This window comes from Budorcas taxicolor, chromosome 18 (genome assembly GCF_023091745.1).
Source record: "Budorcas taxicolor isolate Tak-1 chromosome 18, Takin1.1, whole genome shotgun sequence".
Classification (NCBI taxonomy): Eukaryota; Metazoa; Chordata; class Mammalia; order Artiodactyla; family Bovidae; genus Budorcas; species Budorcas taxicolor.
Window position 1 is genome coordinate 13,611,805 of NC_068927.1, and position 18,202 is coordinate 13,630,006.

The 18,202-nt window shown below is 56.8% G+C and overlaps 1 protein-coding gene across 1 annotated transcript; it reads left to right on the forward strand.

Moving 5' to 3' along the window:
- The first annotated feature begins 677 nt into the window (after window positions 1–677).
- Window positions 678–17,870, forward strand: IRF8 (interferon regulatory factor 8). Its single transcript, XM_052656434.1, has 8 exons — window positions 678–851; window positions 6,562–6,745; window positions 9,809–9,897; window positions 10,927–11,032; window positions 12,037–12,084; window positions 15,593–15,979; window positions 16,629–16,744; window positions 17,178–17,870. Exons 1-8 carry the CDS (start codon window positions 678–680, stop codon window positions 17,352–17,354), a joined length of 1,281 nt encoding a protein of 426 aa, XP_052512394.1. The 3' UTR covers window positions 17,355–17,870.
- The last annotated feature ends 332 nt before the right edge of the window (window positions 17,871–18,202 follow it).

Sequence of the window (18,202 nt, forward strand, 5' to 3'; positions counted from 1 at the left end):
ACGGGTCCCCTGAGTCCCCACCACGGTGATGCCAGGTGCCCGAGGTTACCCTCGTGCATCAGCATTGGTGATGATTCAGGGTCACCCAGCTGACAGGTGGTGGGACTCAAATGGGACCCCAGCCCTGTCCCCTTCCCAGAGCAGCCGTGAAGGGCACTCTAGATGGGACGGGCACCCTTGTGGACTTCTCTTTCTCCAAGAGCACAGATGTCACATTTGCTTACGCACGCTGTTCCAGCCGAGCATTAAGTAGTAGAATTGGCTCTCAGAGCTGTGGACTGCTCACTGAGGGAGCCTGAAGAGGTGAAAGTGATTTCCCCCACCACGTGCTAAAGATGGAGTGATGAGTGATGCCCTCAGGTGCAGCTGTCTGCGTGAAGCAGAGCAGGGTGAGAGCCGGGGCGAGCGCAGCCGGAGCTTGGCTAGGTCCCACATCTGGCCAAGGCACGGCTGCAGACTTCCCAGGGAGCTTTCGGTTTCCGCTGGGGTCGGAGGTCCTGGAGGCAGGCGTGTTGTCGTGGCCCGAGTTCCTGGATCCTTGGGTTTCCCCGAGCCCCACCTGTGTTGAGATCCTTTGACTTTACTGTTAGCGGCTCCTGGCTGTTGAGTACCTGGAGTGCTGCGAATAACGAGACTGTGCTTGTAAGTTTCACAGGATGCGTTTTCTCTTCCCAAGGATGTGTGACCGGAATGGTGGCCGGCGGCTGCGGCAGTGGCTGATTGAGCAGATTGACAGCACCATGTACCCGGGGCTGATCTGGGAGAATGACGAGAAGACCATGTTCCGGATCCCCTGGAAACACGCTGGCAAGCAGGACTACAACCAGGAAGTGGACGCCTCCATCTTCAAGGTAGAGACCTGGGCCCCGCAGAGCTGTCGAGCGATTGATGTTTCCCTTGAAAATGAATCCAGTTTTTTTTTTTTTTTTTTAAGATATTTATTTGGTTGCATCAGGTTGCAGCAGGCAAGGTTTTTGATCGCGGCACACCGACTCTGGTTGTGGCGTGCAGACTTATTTGACCAGGGATCGAACCCATGTCCCCCTAATTGCAAGGCAGATTCTTAACCATTGGACCTCAAGGGAAGTCCCGCTCCAGTTTCTTAAAACAAAAATTGATTGAGTGCTGAACATGTCTCAGAACAAACACAGTAGTAGGTGCCTTCACGTCTGTTGTATGATTTAACCACTTTCAAGGTCAGCTCTCTATAGCTGGCATTTTCCTATAAGAAACCAAGGGCACTTTCTTCTGCGCTGCCATTGCTTTTGCATGGTGATTTAGTCGCTAAAGTCCTGTCTGACTCTTGCAACCCCATGGACTGTAGCCTACCATGCTTCTCCGTCCATGAGATTTCCCGGGCAGGAATGCTGGAGTGGGTTGCTGTTCCTCGCTCCAGGGGCTTCCTGACCTGGGGATTGAACCTGGCTCTCTCGAACTGCGGGCGGGTTCTTTACTGATTGAGCCACCAGGGAAACTTTTGCATGAGGATTTGCAAACTCAGAGGGAACGTACTTCTTTCAGACTAAGACCTTTCCCCCGTGGTCTGCCACCTAAATTCCACTTACAGTTCTAGGAAAGGTTTAATTCTTCATTCTTTCATAGTTTCTACTTCTGCTTGGCAGTGGAGGGTCAGCTTAGATGAGAGACACCATCTGTCCTGACTTCCGGGGCAGGTCATGTGGGTGTCCTGAACCTGCAGCAGATGTCTAAAAATAGCCCGCTTCCCTTGAGAATTGTCTGTTCCCCTGAGCCTGGAGTGACCTGCTGGTTAGTTCCATGGTGCGTGTCGGCAGCACCGCGCTGAGCCTTCGTCCTGCGCCAGGCGTGGCTCACGTGCTGTTTCCCTTCACATACTTCTGTGCACTTGGCGCTGTTCCTGTGCTTGCTCTGTGAAGGCTCCACGAGGAGGAGTGACTTGTCCAAGGCCTCCCTGCTCCTAGCTGATGGAGCCAGCATTTGAACCCAGACTCCCAAGCCCCGGCCGTATCCATCACCTAGATCCAGGCCTAGATCCACCTAGATCTAGGCCCAGCCAGGTCGTCAGGGTCACCCGTGGGCTTCTCTGAGGATCCAGAAGTGCAGGCTCCATTCTCCCCAATCCCCAGGAGATTTGGAGCCCAGGCCAAGGTGCACCCAGGCCTCCCTGTTTGCAAACAGACTTATACCGACTCAAAATCCAGGTTATAGACTGCTGCCCTGTGTGGCTGTGGACATTTGGGGCAGTCGGGGAGGGGAGGGTGAGTGAGTGCAGAGGAGCGGGGAGGGCCAGAGCCAGACCCCCATGGGCGTGGGTGACCGGAGCAAGGGCCTGTAGGACCCCAGGGCAGCCCTGGACTCTTGCCGAGATTGAGTGTCCCCGACACAACCAAAATAAGAAATCATGCCTCGGGCCCAGAGCAGAGCACCAGTGGGTCATTGCGGGTTCAGGAGGCATTTCAGTCCTTCACGGCTCCACTTGGTGTCTGCGGGGGTGCTGTGCGTCTTAGCGGTTCTCTTCCAGGTCAGAGCTCTTTGGTGGTCTGATGCCAGTTACTGGCCCCTCCAACAAAAGTGGGCGCATGTGGGCATTGTGCACTCGCCTTCAGGGCCCCTGGAGGTTTGGACCTCCGGCAGGTTCTCCCCCGGGGACCCGGGTTGGGAGCCTGGGCGCTGCTCCTGCCTCGCGTCATCTTGGTGGTGGTGTGGGTGCTTTTCTCAGAGAAGGTTTTGGCTTTGGTGTCACACTGAACATCCTTGGGAATGGCACCGTCTGAATTTTAATACTGCCCACTGTCCCTGGTCCAGCCAGTCGGGTGGGAGTTCTGAATCACAGATGGCTACGAGCCAGGGCTTTGGCACCGTGGCACCTGGGGCTAGTTCATTGCTTGTGTGGGTCTGTCTTGTGCACCTAAGGGGGTCAGCAGCACCCTGGCCTTCGCCGGCCAGATGCCAGTAGCATCCCCACCCCGCCATGACAACCAGACAGGCCCCTGGCATTGCCAGGTGCCCCCCCAGCGGCCATACTCTCCCTCTCCATTGAGAACCCTGCTAGGAGCTGACCGAGACCAGGACAAACAGGTTGAAGTGAAGGCATGGGGGGCTGAGGGCACAGTTGCTGGCTGACCATCAGTCACACCACCTCAGGAGGCCAGTGGGGCTGGGACCAGTGGCTGCACAGTCCGGCTTGTGGCTTGTTGCAGGGACGCAGGCCTCTGGCTTCACCCTGCTCCCTGCGTGAGCCCTGCTCTGGGGAGTAATGAAATCTAGCCCCAGATTTATACGTCTTGTGCAATGCTCTTCATAGCCGTTTCAACAGCTTTGAGAAAAATGTGTAAGATTCCCAATGTTTCCGTTGATTACGCAGTCGCTCAGTGTGGCAATCTGAGATGAGTCTACAATCTCTGCTGGGATGGGGACAGGAGGGAGCCGGGTGCCCACCCAGAGCTGGGCGGCCCCCTGGAGGGTGATAGCCCAGGCTGGGGAGTGCAAGACGGTGGAGGGACCTGTCTGGCCCATCCCCGACTTGTGTTCAGTTCATCCTCTGAGGGGCCTTCTCTGCCAGGTCCACGAGCAGAACTTTGCTGTTGGAAGATGCCAACAGTCAGGCCTTGAGCCATCCTGGGAGTTTTCTGCTTAAGTAGAGAACCTTTTGTTTCAAACATTTATTATGAGTAAAGAGGAAAAATGAGCCTGCATTCTGGCCTAAGTCACAGGTCATAAGAAGCCACTTACACCAGAGGATCCCTCATTGTCTCCCGGTATCGTTCTGAGCTTAGCCTCGTGGTGTGGACCAGAGACGGGAGAGTGAGCGGCATCAGTTCACTTTCCACCATCCCTGACTGTACCGATGAGGCCCTGGATGGCAGGTCATACTTATTTTTAAGAAGGCATTTTTGCCTTCTTTTCATAAAGTTGAGGGGGAAGATCTAGCTAACTGGGAGTGGTGGTGGTTTAGTCGCTCAGTCACGTCTGAGTCTTTGCGACCCCATGGACTGCAGCATGCTGGGCCTCCCTGTCCTTTACCACCTCCTGGAGTTTGCTCAAATTCTCATGTCCAGAATTGAGGGTTGTGATTCACTAATTCTTCTGCCATTGACCAGGCTTTGTGACAGGCCTGCATAAGTTAGAACCCACGTAGTAGCAGGTGTTTCAAATTCAGTAGGCCTTCGAGAAAAAAAAAAACCAATCATATTTGATTTTTCTAGCACAAGATGAGACGAGACAATGATGTGGCTTTTCTTTTAAGTCTTATTGAAGTCGATTCGCAGGGTTCTGTCACTTTCCACCGTACAGCAGCGTGACCAAGTTACGTGTGTATAGACGTGCTTCTCCGTATCCTCTCCCATTAAGGCTTCTCTCAGGATGTTGAGTTCCCTGTGCTCTACGGGGGGAGCTTGTTGTTCATCCGTCCTGTCTGTTGTAGCTCACGTCTGCTCAGCCCAGCCTCCCAATCACCCGCTCTGTCTGGTCCCCCTTGGCACCCACACGTCCATTCTCTGAGACAGTGTGTTAAACTGGGGGGAACTGGTGGTGCTGGGTTTAGCGCTGGCTGCCGATGAGCACAGGGAGGAGAGGAGACCTCGGCTCCGCAGACCTCAGCGCTGAGCCGCTGCGTGGCTGCTGTTGTCGGGCCTCGGATCACTGTTCTGTCTCGTGTCCTGAGAGGTCGCCCAGCTGAGGTGGGTGGCATTTTGCAGGCAGAGAGGGCTCAGGACAGGCTGGCACCTGATGCCAGCCCAGTGCTTGTCCTGACTCGGGGGCCTCTGCTTTGCTCTGTGGGTGTCCGGGATTTCCCATGGGGGTGAGCGCCCACCACAGCGCCCTGCAGGCTCTGCTGCTCTGGATACACCCCAGCTGTCCTGATATGGTCCCCAAATCCACGCTCTTCCAGCCCCATTTGTGATGTGGATTAACCAGCTCAGTGGTTCTCAAATGAGGCCGTCTGTGAGGCGTGATGTTATTTCCCTGGGGTCACTCGGCAGTGTCTGGAGACGTTTGGGTGTCACAGCAGGGAGCAGGGCTGCTACTGGCATGGAGGAGGCCAGGGTGCTGCGGGACGTCCCCGCAAGCCCAGGACACCCCGCCATGAAGAGTGATCCCATTTGAGTAGTGCCAGGTGGAGAAACTCGGATGTGACATAGTATGAATTTGAAGTTACTGTTCAGCATGTGCAGAGTTTACTCTTCAATTTCCATGAAAAAAAAAATCAGTGCATTGTGATCCAGTTAATCAAGGATTGGAAACCGTTTACTTTCACAGAGGCTTCTAGAGGGTAGTCCTGTGTGTCTGAGAGGAGGGAGGGACTGCTCATGCTCTCTAGTAGGATGCGGGGTGCTTGTTCGGTCTCTCCCCCAGGGCAGGGCTGCAGACCCCGCACTCAGGGCATCAGCAGGGAGACAGTGCAGGCACTGACCACCAGGGAAAAGTCTAAGACTGTTTTAAATGAGGATGTGACTCGGGTGTTAAGGGGTTTCTGGAAGTGTGGCTTCCTAGCTGCCTAAGTCAGAATCCCTGGGACGCTGGCTAAAAATGCAGGTTCCCAGAGGTAACCCACACAGCCAAGGAGACTATGGAGGGGCAGGCCCCGGAATCCGCATCGGAATGAGTTTCCCCGGGAACTGGGTGTGCATTGAGGTCGGAACACCTGCTGCTTGCTGGCTTGAAATTCCTTGGAAGTCAGAACAGCTGGTTTCCAGACCGGATCACCTTGGGAAAGCGAGCTCTCAGGATTATGTTCTCCCGAGTAGGAGCGGAGAGTCTTCCCTGATCTCTCCCTTCAGGTGGGAAGGATGTCTGATTTTGCCTGACGCCAAGTGTTACTTTCCCCTGACAGTAGTGAGCTCCCAGTGTGTCTGTATTCCAATTTTGAGATCTGAAAACTTGCCCATCCGCATGCTAATTTTTTTTTTTTTTTAAATACTGCTCCAGTTTACATTTTGACTTAAAGTTTCCAGCTTCAAATTTCTGGTCTCAGTTGAGATTCTAAGGTTTGGAGAGACAGAAGACAGAGCTGTGAAGAAACCCACAGAGAGGGAAAACACTTCTTTGCATCTTAAACAGTACCCTGGGGAGTGGAAGGGGAGAGAGGGGGCAGGGAGGTTTAGGCCGAAGGCCAAAATGCAGAACCACATTTCTGTCACAAGTAGCAGGGCACATTCAGACTTCTTGCAGATGTTCCCTTTTCAGGCTGAGTTTGAGCTCAAGGGTGATTTGAAAAAGCAACTAAATTCTTTTTTGTTTTGAACATTCTAGTGGAACTCCAGGCAACTGCAGCTTCCTCTGTGTGCCGTTACCCTTGGGTCCGGGAGAGGGTATGCGAGAGGCAGGGCCATGCTGTGTGTGTGTGTGTGTCTCTCTCCTCACTTCTGTGCAGAAGGCAGAGCCAAGCTGTGTGTGTGTGTCTTCTCACTTCTGTCAAAGCAAGCGGTCCGACTGGGGTCTCTGAGCCCTGAAATTCCTGGGCTGAGCGTGGCTGGCTAAGGAGGACTCCGGGGGGGTGGGCAGAGCAGGTCCTGCCTGTGGTCCTGGGTGTGCCGTCCTGGGGCCAGCTGCCTGCTTCATGTGTTTCTTTTCTTCCTTCAGGCCTGGGCCGTTTTTAAAGGGAAGTTTAAGGAAGGGGACAAGGCCGAGCCAGCCACGTGGAAGACGAGGCTACGCTGCGCTTTGAACAAGAGCCCAGATTTTGAGGAAGTGACAGACCGGTCCCAGCTGGACATCTCTGAGCCGTATAAAGTTTACCGCATCGTCCCCGAGGAGGAGCAGAAATGTAAGTGTACTTTCTTTATGGGCACTCGGCCCGACAGAGGCCACCTGGGCCTGGGATCTGAGTGGCCGCCCACGGGGTCCAGCTAAACAAAGCTCTCCCTCTTGTGTTAGCAGCGGCCAAGGTCTCTTTCTGCTGACCTCACCCAACATCTGCCGACTGACGGGGCAGCCTCATGGTGGGTGAGAGGCGGCGGGGAGATGGGGCAGCCGCTGGTGAGGGGCTCGCTGACTGTAGGACCAGGAGCACGTGCTGGGGCCTCCCTGGGGCCCAGCAACCAGCCTGGATGCGAGCAAGGCTCCCCCGATGGTGTGGATGAGGGATCCCTTCTGTTCCCCAGCAGCCCGCAGAGCGGGCTAGGAGAAAGGAAGGTGGACAGAGAAGGGATGGCTGATAGGGGTTGGGGGCAAGGTTCTGGAATGAATTTGCATGTGGCACACTGCTGACTTCAGGGCTGGAGACTGGATCGGCTTCTAGATGCTGGGTCCTGATGGCCAATTGGGAACTGCAGGATGTGATAATTCCCACAGTCTCCTCCCGCTGTAAATCCCCAGGAAAGCAACTGTGAGGCGATTACAGCAGAATAATGGAAGCCAGCCTCAGAACACGGTCCTGCTTCCCACGCGCTGCCCTGGGCAGACATCACTAGTCCATCCGGGTGTGGCTCTCCCGTCTGGCCTCCGTCGTTTTCAAGGTGCTGTGCTCTGTGGGTGCTCCAGGTCAGAGCCAGCCCAGCAGGAGGAAGCCTCATTACCATCCCAGGCTTAAAATCTTCTTCTAATCCTGATTTTCTTTGCCTCTGACATTGCAGTTAGTCTTGGCACAGCATCCTTTTGTCCTTAGCCACTTACTTAGTCGTCCTGTCATGCCAGCTGGGAAGAAGTTGAACCCTCAAACTGTCTAGGGCTGGGCAGAAATTCAGAATTTCTGAGGGAGCTCTTAGCACTGCAGGGAGGTTGAAAATGATGTTGACGTGTAGTTTTTGAAAAGTTAAAAATTGGGACTGTCACAAACACCGGGTTGAGCAAAAAGTTCTTTTGGGTTTCCCCACGAGATCCTATGGAAAAGCCCAAATGAACTTTTTGGACAACCCAGTGTTTGGTGAGCCTGGGTCAAGGAGGTGCTGAGCCAGTTAACGAGGGTGCCTGCGTGGCCAGAAGTCTTGCTGGACAACACGCGATGCTGCGGCCCACAGTCAGTGGCAGGAGGCTGAGCTGAAACCACCTGTCCTGCCGGGCCACAGTTGAGGGTGATCTCTTCTACCAATCATTTGTAGCTTCAGTTCAGTCGCTCAGTTGTGTCCGACTCTTTGCAACCCCATGAATCGCAGCACGCCAGGCCTCCCTGTCCATCACCAACTCCCAGAGTTCACTCAGACTCATGTCCATCGAGTCAGTGATGCCATCCAGCCATCTCATCCTCTGTCGTCCCCTTCTCCTCCTGCCCCCAATCCCTCCCAGCATCAGAGTCTTTTCCAATGAGTCAGCTCTTCGCATGAGGTGGCCAAAGTACTGGAGTTTCAGCTTTAGCATCATTCCTTCCAAAGAAATCCCAGGGCTGATCTCCTTTAGAATGGACTGGTTGGATCTCCTTGCAGTCCAAGGGACTCTCAAGAGTCTTCTCCAGCACCACAGTTCAAAAGCATCAATTCTTCGGCGCCCAACTTTCTTCACAGTCCAACTCTCACATCCATACCTGACTACTAGAAAAACCATAGCCTTGATTAGACGGATCTTTGTTGGCAAAGTAATGTCTCTGCTTTTCAATATGCTATCTAGGCTGGTCATAACTTTTCTTCCAAGGAGTAAGCGTCTTTTAATTTCATGGCTGCAGTTACCATCTGCAGTGATTTTGGAGCCCCCAAAATTTCTAGCTTAGTTGTCTGTAAATTAACACCCAGCTCTACTGAGTCTGAACCCTCATCAATAATCAGCAGTCAGTGAGACAGACTGGCCTTCCCCTGGGGGATCTGCTGGCCTCCCCTCAGGGGGACGCCTCTCAGCAAAGACTCTGGGAGGCTCTCTTCCCAGTTTACTTATCAGTTTTGTATCATTTCTCATCATCATGGAGAAAACTGTGACTTGAAGGAATAGGGAAGTTTCTCTAATCCCCCGCCCCCAGGGTCAGCCAGGCTTGACCAGGCAGGTGACCCTACTGTGTTTATAGCCCAGAGCCACAGCCAGCATCACCTGCAGGGTGGATGTTACAGAAGCAGGGTTCTTGGGGGGCTGGGGAGCCACGCATTTGCATAATGTCCAGGTGGGCGCACTCTCCTGGCTACCCTGGGGGCGCCCCACCTGCCCCCCGCTTTCCCCGTCAGCAGCTTCCAAGTGAATTCCCGAATCTGTCAAAATGGACTCAAAAAAGTTCAGCCCGGGTGAAACGGTGGGTTGATTCTCCAGATGACGAGGACTGACGAAGTCCAGCAAACCGGTGTATGTTGGTCATAATACGTTGGGCAGGTATAATGAGGCGAGTTTCTGGCCCAGGAAGCGGCCTGGTGATGGAGGGAGAAACTAGCCTGGTCCAGAGTGGTTGTCACGGGAACACTGGTGCGCCTGTGGACGGTCCCTGCTGTGGGCGGGTTCCAGCCTGGGCACCCTCGAGCCTATGGTGCTCTGCGTGTGTGCCCACTGATGCACACATGTATATTTGGAAAGGCCAAAAAGGGATTTCCTGCCCATTGACTTTAAAAAAAGACGCCAACCGGCACACACATTTGCCAGGAAATCTTTGCATGTCTTCAGATGCCCCAGCTTGTAACTGTGAGCCCTGCTGAGTGTGGAGCAAAGCAGACACGAGCTCACTTTAGACCTTGGCAGACAGAAGGAAGAGACCGAAGCCCTGCCTCGGCCCTCAGGGCGCTGGGCACAGCAGCGGCCTGCGGCTCCTCGACCCTGCTGGTCAGATGACGAGCAGCATGGGGGGAGACCAGCGCTCGGCATTTCCCAAACCAGGGAAGACACAGACTGACTTCTGTTTCCTTAGAAAACCGCCGCCTGTGGCCTTGGTGACGGCTGTGACGCCTCGGTGCAGTCCGTCATGCGCTTGTCTGTTTTTCCCTAGGCAAATTAGGTGTGGCAGCCCCGGGCTGTGTGAGCGAGGCTGTGGAGATGGAGTGTGGGCGCTCTGAGATCGACGAGCTGATCAAGGAGGTGAGCGGGCGGCATGTCCAGGGCGTCACGGGGAGAGCGGTGCCTCCCAAGTGCCTCGCCTGGGGCACCGAGGGCCTCGGGCTGTCACTCCTGCCAGGATGGGACGGGTCAGCGCCTGCACCTCATATTCCGTCCTCACATCCCGAGGGCTGGGGCCCAGCTGCCTCTGCATCCACCGAGTTCCCCCCAGCCCTAGACTTGTCAGGTTTTGAACATTTTGGATGGCACCATATATTACCTGGCCTTTTTTAGGCAGGCTGCAGTGGAAAAAGAAAACACCATCAACTTCCCTTGCTGCTGGGGGCTGGATTCATGACACGGATTACCCACCAGCACTCACGCGGCTTGGTCCCTGTCCTGTGGGTGCCGCTCCTAGTTTTCAAGGAGCTGGAGAGCCATCTAACCAGGCTTATTAGAATCGTCTGTAAGCTCACAGTTTACAGGCTGTAAGGAAAGGCTTCCTAGGGTCTCCTTAGGCAAAACACATGGGTTTTGAATACTGATCGTAGCTACTTTTAGCTCCTTAGCTCTCTTCCTGTGGCCATCGCAAGGCCGACACTGCCTAGCTAAAGTAATCCCACGCAGCTTTTGTAGGTGGTGGTGTCGGTGCTCTAGCAGTTCTCAGAACCCGCAGGGCAGTGATGGAACCTTCTGGAGAAGCTTGAAGGCAGAGGATGCAGGTAGCTGAGTGCAGCCTCCTCTGGGCTGCCCTGCTCCCTGGAGGTGACAGCCGTCATGTCTCTGGGGGCGGCTGGAGTGTGGCAGACTGCCCAGCATTGCTGCGGGCTCCCCCAGAGCGTCAGGGCAGTCGGGTGACTGGGCTCATGGCTGCTGCAGCAGGCAGTTCCCTGTAAAAGGCCAGTGAACAGGTGAGGGCCCCGCAGAGGCTAGTGGTTCAGTCACGTGCTGTGATAGCTCAGCCTGGTGGATTTATCGTCTTGGGTCTCGCCTTCCCCTCGTGTGACGGAGGTGATGGTGTGGGTCTAGTTGAGACTGGAAGCCAGTGACGGCCGCGCTCTCCTCCCACAGCCTCCCGGGGATGACTACATGGGAATGGTGAAGAGGAGCCCCTCGCCGCCCGAGGCCTGCCGGAGCCAGCTCCTCCCGGACTGGTGGGTGCAGCAGCCCAGCGCAGGTGAGGGCGGGAGCCCCGCGCCATGGAGCAACGCGCCCTGACGGCCATCGGTCTTCATGCCTTGCTGCCGGGGGCGGGCGGGCAGCGGGGTAGCCCTGATTCCTGTTTTGCTGAAGGTGACTGCGCCCAGTGAACTGTGGTGGCTTCCGACCCCACAGGCAGAGCCTGGCCACAGCTAGGCCCCACTTTCCACCGTCCCCTGAAGGCAATGTGTCCTTCCTGTTGGAGGTGGTGCTCCCCACTGGGCTTCTGGCGAGAGTGGGCAGAGGGGCAGGAGGCCGCGTGGGCTGTAGGTCTGTCAAGTCAGCCTCTGTGACACTGAGGCCTTGGGGTCAGGGATGACCCAGCGTGTCTGAGACGGAGGAAGCATGGAGCCTGGAGCCTGTGCCGGGGGCTGTGTTCCTGCCTCGAGCCTCCTTTTACTGGATATAAAGCGGAGACACCAGGACCCGGGGATGTGCTGGGTTGTGAGGATGGACTGAGGCCTCCGCCCTCTCGTTAGCTCCTGATGCCCCGTCCTGCTCCTTGAAATGACCCTCCTTGCACGGGCAGGGGCCCCTCTGCTTCCTCCCTCACCTTTCTGTCCCCTGTCCCCTGTGGTGGACTGGGAGGTGACCACTGGCCCAGTGGCCTCAGAGGTGGCCAGGCTTCAGGGCCTGGTGTTGCCCTGACTCCCTGACTGCAGCAACACTCCCGGGGAACCCTTGAGCCCCAGGCTCCCCTCCGAGATCAGGCTGGGGCGGGGGGCTGCAGTCTAGCGGTGGTTTCAGGAGCAGACCTCCCCAGGTGGGAAGGAAGTGTGGCCCACAGGACACAGGACAGAGGAAGTTTCCTCCACGCCAGTTGGGTTGAGGTCTGGTTTTCTGAAACATGGTCGCTGTGCTGGAGGGGAGAACACTCAGCACAGTGGAGGCCTATGGCAGGGCCTGGGGAGCGCGCGGGGCCTTTAGAGAAACCTGGAGGAATGCAGGGCTGCCTCTGATGCTGCTTGCTTTCTTTGGCAGGCCTGCCGCTGGTGCCGGGGTACGGCGCCTACGACGCCCACCACTCAGGTAGGGGGCACCGGGGGTTCAGGGCAGGGTGGGGGCACGGGGGGATGGGACAGCGCATTCTTTGAAGACAGAGCTCTCAGGATCAGTGGGCACCCCGAGGGTTGTGAATGAGCGTGATCTGGTGTGGGAGGTGGGGAGCCTGGCTCCTCCTCACTGTTGGGGAGTGAGCGGCTGACGTCTCAGGGCCTGTTCTTGGGTCGGAGCCACAGAGCTCCCGACAGGTGGGATCCTGCAGGAGGAAGGGTGTGGGACTCGGTGAGCCCAGGTGGACTGAGCGAAGCGTCAGTGCCTTGGGCTCCTCCTCTGTGAAGTAGGAACAGCCGTGACAGCCCCCTCAGCAGCGCCTCGAGGGCTGGTATGGCGTTACCGCAGCTTGCTGGCCCCTGTTGCTGGTGGTGGGGGGGTGGAGCTGGGTCTCCCCAGGCAGGAGGATAAGGGAGATGACCCCCTGTCCTCAGAGCTCGTCGCCGTTTCCAGCGGCCTGCGAGCTGGGGGTGGTCAGCACTCAGCTTCACAGGAGGAACCAGGCTTAGAGGTTCAGTCCTCTGCCAGGGATCCCACAGCTGGGGAAGCAGGGTTGGGGGTTCAGACCTGGGCATCTGTGCCCACCAGAGGCCGCGTCCAGGGTAGCCTGCTGACTGGTGCTTTCCAGGCCGGGGAGTCACAGGCACAGGGCTGGGGGCGAGAAGACAGCCTGGGGAGGAAGAGCCCAGGGTGGTGCCGGAGCTGTCCAGCATGTGGGGAGACCCACGGCCACTCCTGCGGAGGTGGTGGACTTCGGTCCCTCTGCTCAGTTCACACACACGCCCCGCTGGGTAAACAGGTTGTCAAGGGTCCCCTGTCCTCAGCCCTGCAGGGAGAGGCAGCGAGCGAGGTGGGCAGGGCACAGTGGGGAATGGGGGCCCCCGCCTCTGGGTGGCCCTGCGGACACAGACACAGCTGGGCTCGCCTCCCCTACATTTTCTAGAGACTAGGCGTCTGGATTTCTGTGTGAAGCCTTCCATACAAAACGTGGGCAGCACATGCGTGTTCAGGCCACCCCCACCCCCGCCGGCGGTCCACATGCGCCTCTGTGCCGGCGTGCACTGTGTCCACGCAGTGGCCGGGGTCACAGGCGATGTCTGGAGCGGACAGTGCGGCGGACGTGGGGCGGCCTGCCAGGGAGGGTGGGGCCATGTCCCCATCTAGCAGTCGTGTGGTCAGGGCGAGCCCGTCATCTCTTGCACCCGTCCCCCGCCTGGAGGCTGGCGTGATGGCCTCGTCCTCGGGTGAGGGTGAGGACTCGGTGAGCGAGGCCAGGGCACGGCACCTGGTGCAGCTGAGAGCAGGGCTATGACGGGACTCGGCTCTCAGCTCCATGTCATCCCAGTTCATGGAGTCACTGCTGACACGGTGCTCACTGGTGCCAGACAGACACACTCTCACTTTGCTGACGTTGTCTCCACTTTGCTGACGGGGAGACTGAGGCACGGAGCAGGGGACTCCCTGCCCCAACCCCTGGCTGGGCCCCCGCGTCAGGTGGCCGGGTCCCAGGGTCCCTGCTCCTGGCGTCTTTGGGCCACCGCCCTGGTCAGACTGTCCCCCAGCAGGGCCGTCCTCCAGGAGCAGGGATGGGCTGTGGTGGGCTCCCCGGGGGCCGTGCTGAGGCGCTTCTCCTCGGGGCCCCGTCTGCAAGGCTGGGGTGGATGCATGTCCTCGCTCAGGCCCTCGCGGGCCCCCCACCCCCTTTCCCCTGCCCTGGCCTCTCTGGAGCACCTGTGCGGCAGATGTTCACACGGTCAGAGGCGCTGGTGTGCGATAAGGCCTCGGTGACAACAAGGCCAAGGGGCAGAGTGGTGAGAGTCGATCCGGAGTGTTCTGTTCACTTGGGACAAAGGTCGGCGCTGCTCTGGAAGGGAGGGAGTGTCGGGCACGCAGACGAGGTGCAGGGGGAGGGGGATGAGACGTGGGCTGGGGACGCAGGCACAGAGCCCCGGGGGCTCAGCGTTCCCGAATGTCAAGTAAGTGAGGTGGACCAGGGCACCCGAAGACCCCAGCAGTGTGTGAGCCGGGTCCCCGCTGAGCTCCAGCGTGGGAGATGGCGCCTGCAGCTGTCGCAGTCAGCCTAACCATCTGAGCAGGGGTTCCTTGTGCAGAGCCCAGTGCAAGGGTCCACCCAGGCCTGGCAGGTGGCCGCCTGCGGGGCCACCCCCGACAATGGGACAGGTGGTTGGCACACTGCACACATTCGGGGACACGGTGGAGTTGGGCCATTCATGGCTGGTGTGGCTCCACAGGCGGCCCTTGGCGGGGTTGGGGCCCCAGGCCCATCGGTAGTGTGTGTGTGGTTCTTGTGGCAGATGCTGGGTGTTACTGTGTATTATAACAGTACGGGTCTTAACATGCAGGTTCCTCTGGGGAAGGGGGGGGTCCCTAGGGCCTGGTGCTCTGTTCACTCCCACTGCAGAGGTGCCCCAGCCTTAGTCACTTGAGGCCCCACCTTTGCCATCGGTTTTCACATCAGGGTGTTGCCTAGACTATTAAAAATGTCTTGCGTTTTCTGTCAGTCAGTCTCACTTTTACAATTTAAGCTTAAGTGGAGACCATCCATCGTTGCCTGTAAAACAGAACCAGTCGTGCTTGCTTTAAGTAGGAAGGCAGAGGCTAGAGCAGGTTCAGCGGAGCCCAGACCCTGCAGTGTCTGCCCCCACGGCTCACGGCCTCTGTCTGAGGGAGGTGGGCAGCATTGTTAGGATTCATCAGCGCCACACTGGGGTTTTCTTCCTGAGGTGACCAGACACTGAAAGAGTGTGGAAAGTGGGATAATCTTTTCATTTATTAAATGCTGTCTCCACTCCTCCCCCACAAACCTACCCCAGTAATCTTATGTGTGGCACACTTTGGGAAACATTCCCTTAAGTTGAATACTTTTCAGACTTCTTCCCAAGAATAGGTTTGGATGAAAGGTTTGAGATTCTTAACTGGAAATTCAGGCAACCCCAAAGCAACTGTGAATTTGTCAGGAAACAGATTACATCGTTGCTTTCCCTAACCTGGAAATCACATCTAGCGTCTCCTTCCATTATGAATGTGGGCAGTACTGTGTGTGTACATACGTGTACGTTTATGTATATACATGTGTGCACGTTGTAGTCTAACACTGCATGCTGTGGTAATCAATGCTGTAGCAGTGCCTGTGAGGCGGAGCTGTTTTCCTAAGAAATTAACATGGTTGACCCTCAGCTGTGACTTGTAAATTACAGCAGTTAAGAGACAAGTGGGGGTGGGGGGGCACCACAGTAAATACTACTTTGACTCACTAGCTTGCTTGGTGATGCTCGGTGTTTATTCATGCTTATAAAAACGTTATTTCTAGAAGGGGTGCATGAACTTCCCCAGAAAGTGAAGAGGCCCCAGGTGCAGAGGGCCACCCCCTCCCATCCTCTCGGGAAGGCAGGCTCAGGACAGGTGGGCACAGCAGGAATGGTGCCCCCTGCCGCGGCCCCTGACCGTCCCCATCTCCCCACAGCCTTCTCCCAGATGGTCATCAGCTTCTACTACGGGGGCAAGCTGGTGGGCCAGACCACCACCACGTGCCCCGAGGGCTGCCGCCTGTCGCTGGGCCAGCCAGGCCTGCCAGGCGGGAAGCTGTACGGGCCCGAGGGCCTGGAGCTGGTGCGCTTCCCGCCGGCCGATGCCATCCCCAGCGAGCGGCAGCGGCAGGTGACGCGGAAGCTATTCGGGCACCTGGAGCGCGGCGTCCTCCTGCACAGCAGCAGGCAGGGCGTGCTGGTCAAGCGGCTGTGCCAGGGACGCGTGTTCTACAGCGGGAACGCTGCGCCCGCCCGCGACCGGCCCAACAAGCTGGAGCGTGACGAGGTGGTCAGGGTCTTCGACACCAGCCAGTTCTTTCGAGGTCAGTGCCCACGTACCTCCCTCCTGTCCACGTCCAGGGGTGGCCCGCTGAGGGGCCTGGGCCAGGGTGCCCCTGCCTTTGAGCCCTGCCGGTTCTCCCCGAGCCACCCGGGCCCCTCCTTCTTGACCCCTACGTCTGGAGGGGGCACCGCTGAGGGCAAGTCACAGCACTGAGAGCCTCGCCTGCTGCTGTGGGCTGCCCCTCGCCGGGGAGCTGGGAGGAACAGTCTCAGGCCCCACCTCTGGCCTGTGGGGTCAGAACTCACATCTTGGCAACAAGGCCCCCAGGGGCTGTGTCCACATCCTGAGACACGCTGACCTTGTACACACAGCATGGGACCGCTGCTCGGGGCTGCTGCTGTCCTGTGAGGTGGGTGGTGAGGCTCCCACTGCGGAGCTCCTCCTGGAAGCTCAGGCCGGAGGATCACTCACTTTGGTCCTGAGGCTGCCGGCCAGTCCCCAGAGCCTCAATCATCTCTCTCTAGCAGCAGCAGCAGCCACCAGACACCTCCTAGGGGCTTCCTAGAGAAGGGGCCTGGAAGGGTGGGTGGGCGTAGGTGCAAGAGCCCTGACTCCATCTGGCCAAGGGGGTGAGTGGCTGGGCTTCACCAAACCCCCTTGCCTCTCCCGACCTCCTGCCCCATCCACAGAGCTGCAGCAGTTCTACAACAGCCAGAGCCGGCTGCCCGACAGCAGGGTGGTGCTGTGCTTCGGAGAGGAGTTTCCGGACACAACCCCACTGCGCTCCAAGCTCATCCTTGTCCAGGTGAGAGCAGGGCAGGCTCAGGCCACTGGGACAGGGACTCACGTGTGAGCAGGCCTGGGTAAGACCCCAAGTGGGCAAGAGGATCCTCTTCACCTCTAAACTACATTCTTAGGTTCTAGGACTCTTAAAATCTACATGGTTTCCCCTCTTGGTTTTTTAAAAAACTCAAAACCACCTTTTCAGAAAGAGTCTTCTAGTTCAGTTTTCTTAAGGTCTAGGCGATAGATGAGGGCTTTGCCAGCCCTGGTGAGCTCTAGTCAGAAGTGAACCCCATGGGTGGAATTGTGGGCCCCAGCTCACCAGCCTGGGACACTTCTGGGAGGGTGTAGCCTGCTCTCTGGGGGTCCCGGAGGTTTTGGGTGACAGCTCTGGACTGGGTGCGCAGAGAGCCCCCACCCCCACTTCGTCTCTGACCTGTGTGCTGATGTCCCAGGTGGAGCAGCTATACGTCCGGCAGCTGGTGGAAGAAGCGGGGAAGGGCTGCGGCCCCGGCTCCTTGATGCAGGCCCCCGAGGAGCCCCCACCAGACCAGGTCTTCCGGATGTTTCCAGAGATCTGTGCCTCCCATCAGAGACCTTTCTTCAGAGAAAACCAACAGATCACAGTTTAAGTCTCCAGGGCACTGCCGCTCACCCACCCCCCACAGCTAGAATCTCATTATTACAATTACTGTCGAATGTGGAGGCCCCTGGCTGGGGGTGGAGGGCTTCATCCTGCTCTTCCTTCGGTAAGGGCGTCCTGAGGACCCGACGGGGAACAGCGCCGTGCCCACTTCTGTCACTCAGGTAGAAGCATCGACACTCAACCAGATGCTCCGGAGGCTGAGCTGTGTCTTGCGGTTAGGACATTGTTTCCCGCGCTTCCCTCTGATCATCGTTAGTTGCTATGACTTTCAGCCTCTGGGGCTACCTGATGTTTCCAGAGACCTGGCATTCAGTTTTACTAGCAGGTAGCTGTTTCCAGGAGAGAAATCCTGGAAGACCACTTTTGTTTTTATCTTTGGTTAGAGCTAGAGTTAGGATTCCATGTGCTTGATTCAGTGAAGTGTCTCGTTACCTTTAAGCATGTTGATAAGATTTAAAAACACTTGGATACCAGCCTACCTTTCATAAGTGAAAGCAGAACTCCTGGCTCTCTAGAAGAAGGCATGTTCGTCCTAGAATTTGGTGTCAGACACGCATCTCTCTCCCAGATGAGCTGGTGTTTCCGTCTTCAGATGATGAAAACTTCCCTTTTGGGCCCTTGTTGCCAGGAAGCTTAGGGCTGAATTTATTTTTCATTTCTGTAATTAAATCATCCAACATACTTTCATTCTCAATGGTTTTGACTTATTTTAAAAATATTTGTACTTTTCATTATCTTTTTTAAATTAATGGTCCTGTTGTAAACTGTCTTGAAAGTGGGCAAGATATAAACCACAAGTTCAAAAATAACTGTGGACGGAATAGACTTTTTGAT